Source organism: Quercus lobata, chromosome 11 (assembly GCF_001633185.2).
Source record: "Quercus lobata isolate SW786 chromosome 11, ValleyOak3.0 Primary Assembly, whole genome shotgun sequence".
Lineage (NCBI taxonomy): Eukaryota > Viridiplantae > Streptophyta > Magnoliopsida > Fagales > Fagaceae > Quercus > Quercus lobata.
In genome coordinates, this window is record NC_044914.1 from 25,836,075 (window position 1) to 25,840,362 (window position 4,288).

Consider the following 4,288-nt stretch of genomic DNA (forward strand, 5'->3'; position numbering starts at 1 on the left):
CGGCTTCAACAGGTCCAACAGGCTCAACAAGAGGAGAACCAGTCCAAAGATAACATGGAGGGAGAAGGGGATAGCCATAGGAGGAGTATTCATCAAAGGCCACCTACTCCGGACGAGCATAATTCAAATCTCCTTCTAGAAATGAGGAAAGAGATGGACGAGCTGAGGAATGCCATTAAAGAGAAGACAGACCGAAGCGTAGACAAAATGGTAAGGGCCACGGATTCGCCTTTCACCTCGGCAGTACTTGAATGCCCCGTACCGTCGAAGTTTTGCTTACCTCAACTTGAGCCGTTCGATGGACTCAAAGACCCTCAGGATCACCTTAATACTTTCAAGATGACTCTGGGTCTTCAACAACCACCCGACGAGATACTATGTCGTTCCTTTCCCACCACTCTCAAAGGAGCTGTAAGGGAATGGTTCACAAAATTACCAACCTCGTCTGTGGACAAATTCGAGCAGTTGAGCAATACCTTCTTGCGTCATTTCATAGGGGGGCAGTGTCTAAAGAGGCCGGCAGACCACTTACTCACTATTAGGCAGGGAGAGAAGGAAACTCTAAGGTCGTACGTGAAACGCTTTACTCGGGAGACTCTGAAGGTGGATGAAACTGATGACAAGGTATAGCTGACGACCTTCAAAGCAGGATTAAGATCCAGAGATCTCATGGCCTCCCTCGCAAAGAATCCTCCAAAGACGATGGCGAAAATGCTCCTGAAAGCCCAGAAGTATATGAATGCTGAAGATACTTTAGCGACTATAAAGGATGTAGAGAAGTCAGGAGACAAGGCAAAGAAGGAAGACGAGCGTAGGGGTCAAAAGAGGGAGCACCCTGGTCGTCGGAACAATGACGGGAACAGAAGAAAAGATGATAAAGATCCTTGAACAGTAAGGTTCACTCCTCTAGTTATGCCTGTTGACAAAATTTTAACGCAGATCAAGGACGAGCACTATCTCAAATGGCCAAGACCATTACACTCATCCCCTAACGTCCGTGATAAGAACAAGTATTACCAATTCCATAAAGATCACGACCACAACACAGAAGACTATATGGACCTAAAGGAGCAAATAGAGGAGTTGATAAGGAAATTGCAATTACAGAAATATGTGAAGAAGGGGAAATATAGTAAGTTCAGGGACGGCAATAAGAGCCAGCATAGGTCCTCTTCCAGAAATGACGATCGCCTGTCCCAACCTCCACAGGATATGATCGGGGAGATAAAGACAATTATAGGAGGGCCCTTCTCAAGAGGATCATTTAAATCCCTCAAGAAAGCACACCAAAGGCAGGTAAATAGTATCCACACAATACCTCCGTTCAAGCAACAACGAACAGACCAAGACATGTCCTTCAATGAAGGGGATGCCACGGGAGTGAAGCAGCCCCACAATGACTCTCTGGTTATAATACTGAATATAGAAGGATTCAATACCAAAAGGATCCTCATGGACAATGGTAGCTCCGCAGACATCATCTACCTCCCTGCCTACCAGCAGTTGAAGCTAGATCCAAGGAGACTGCGCCTATTTGACTTTCCCCTCGTCAGCTTCAACGGAGACAGGGTATACCCCAGGGGCATAATGACGTTGACAGTAACTGTGGGGACCTACTCGATGGAGTTGACCCATCAGTTAGACTTCCTAGTGGTGGACTGCCCCTCATCCTATAATGTCATCATTGGGAGGCCCACGCTCAACAAATGGAAAGCGACCACATCCACCTATTGTTTGAAGGTAAAATTCCCAACAGATAACGGTGCCGGCAAAGTAAAAGGAGATCAAGTCTTGGCCAGAGAGTGTTATCATGTCGTCCTGGCTGCAAAAGAGAAGGAAGAAGACAAAATGGAAGCCCTGGAAACAGTAGAACTGGCTGAAGGGGAAGCGAGCAAGACGACTAAGATAGGGACACGCTAAGCCCTAAGATGAGAACAAGACTCATCCAATTCCTCAAGGAAAATCTAGATGTCTTCGCATGGATCCACGAGGACATGCCGGACATAGCTCCAGAAGTCATCCAGCATAAGTTGAATGTGAACCCGAAACGGAAACCCGTCTAGCAAAGATGAAGAATCTTCGCCCCAAAACGAGATCAAGCACTCGTAGATGAAGTTACCAAACTAGTGACGGCAGGGTTCATCCGGGAAGTGTATTATCCTGAATGGCTCGCAAACATCGTCCTAGTGAAGAAAGCAAATGGAAAATGGAGGATGTACGTAGACTTCACAGACCTGAACAAGGCATGCCCGAAGGACAGCTTCCCACTACCGAGGATAGACCAGCTTATGGACTCTACCGCCGGGCATAAGTTACTGACGTTCATGGACGCTTTCTCGGGATATAACCAGATAAGGATGGCTGAGGAAGACCAGGAGAAGACTGCTTTCATCACGAGTCAAGGACGCTATTGTTATAAGGTAATGCCTTTTGGATTAAGGAATGCTGGAGCTACGTATCAGAGGTTGGTGAACAAAATATTCAGCAACAGATTGGCAGGAACATGGAAGTATACGTAGATGACATGCTCGTCAAGAGCAAGGAAGAGCTCACACATCTAGACGACCTAAAGGAGACATTTGCCACCCTCAAAAAATACCAGATGAGGTTGAATCCTAGTAAGTGTGTTTTTGGTGTAGTTTCAGGGAAATTCTTGGGATTCATGGTGTCCCAAAGAGGAATAGAAGCAAACCCCGAGAAAGTGCAAGCCATAATCAACATGGTATCGCCCAGAACCGTCAACGAAGTCCAGAAGCTCACAGGAAGGATTGCAATTTTAAACAAGTTCGTCTCCAAAACTATAGACAAGTGCCTACCCTTTTTCAAGACCTTGAAATAGGCTTTCGCTTGGACCGACGAATGTGAAGCAGCGTTCCAAGAACTAAAACGTTACCTAAGTACTCCACCCCTCCTAAGCCCATCCAAAGAAGGGGAAGACCTATATTTATACCTGACAGTGTCAGCTTCAGCAGTGAGTGCAGCCTTAATTAGAGAAGAAGGCAAGAAGCAGCTCCCAATTTATTACGTTAGCCAAGCCTTCCAAGGGGCTGAGTCCAGGTATCCACGGATTGAAAAGATCGTGTTTGCATTAATAGTAGCTTCACGCAAGCTAAGGCAATACTTTCAAACAAATCCCATCTTCGTGATGACGAACCAACCAATCAAGAAATCAATGAACAAACCTGAGGCAGCTGGAAGAATGGTCCAGTGGTCGATTGAACTTAGTCAATTTGACATTGAGTACCATCCCAGAACAGCAATCAAGGCGCAAGCTTTAGCAGACTTCATCGCAGAGTTCACTTTTCCAAACGAAGACAGCCTCACCGATGAAATTGAGCGATGGACGATACAAACTAATGGTTCGTCAGCCCAAAGGAGGGGGGGAGTAGGGGTCGCCATAACCACCCCCGACGGAGAGATGCTTAAGTATGGAGTTCAACTGAAATTTCTGGCTACTAACAACGAAACTGAATACGAAGGGATATTGACGGGATTGAGGCTTGGAAAGGCGCTTAGGGCAAAGAACCTATTAGTCCAAAATGATTCAAAACTAGTGATCGAGAAGATCAGAGGGGAGTACGAAGCAAAGGAAGAGAGAATGCAGAAATACCTCAGGCTGACGAAACATCTGACTCAGGAGTTGGATATAGTAGAGTTTGTACAAATCCTAAGAAGTTAGAATATGGGGGCAGACGAAGTCTCGAAGCTAGCATCGTCAGAAAAAGGGGAGACTAGAATGGACCTGGCGATGGAAGTCCAGAAGTACCCCAGCATTGAAGAGGTCCCAACATTCACCATCTAGAGCGCAAGTAGCTGGATGACACCAATTATGTCTTTCCTCCAAGATGGGCACCTCCCTCAGAATACAGAAGAAGCTAAAAAGACCAAGAATAGGGCGACGTAGGTCCACTACCCCAAGGTAAAGGTTAGGTAAAATTCCTACTAGTTGTTATTGATTACTTCACAAAGTGGGTTGAGGCAGAGGCTCTAGCAACAATCACCGAGGCAAAAATTCGGAATGGAAGAATATAATCTGCAGGTTCGGGATTCCCTTGACGATTATATCAGATAATGGGAGGCAATTCGACAGCCAAGACTTCAGAGACTTCTGTTCAGACCTCAGAATCAAGAACCAATTCTCGTCCCCAGGGCGTCCCCAGGCAAACGGACAGACGAAAGTAACAAATCGGACGTTGCTCAATATTATCAAAGCCAAGCTAGACGATGCGAAGGGTGCCTGGCCAGAAGAATTACCAAATGTTCTGTGGGCTTATAGAACCACGGCAAG

The 4,288-nt window shown here is 46.2% G+C and overlaps 1 protein-coding gene across 1 annotated transcript; it reads left to right on the plus strand.

Moving 5' to 3' along the window:
* The first annotated feature begins 912 nt into the window (after positions 1–912).
* On the plus strand, positions 913–1,920 carry LOC115966622. The gene has a single exon (XM_031085822.1). The coding sequence runs from the start codon at positions 913–915 to the stop codon at positions 1,918–1,920; it is 1,008 nt and encodes a 335-aa protein (XP_030941682.1).
* The last annotated feature ends 2,368 nt before the right edge of the window (positions 1,921–4,288 follow it).

Coding starts and splice junctions, on each gene's coding strand:
- LOC115966622 (XM_031085822.1), top strand. CDS start 913: ATGCCTGTTGACAAAATTTTAACGCAGATCAAGGACGAGCACTATCTC.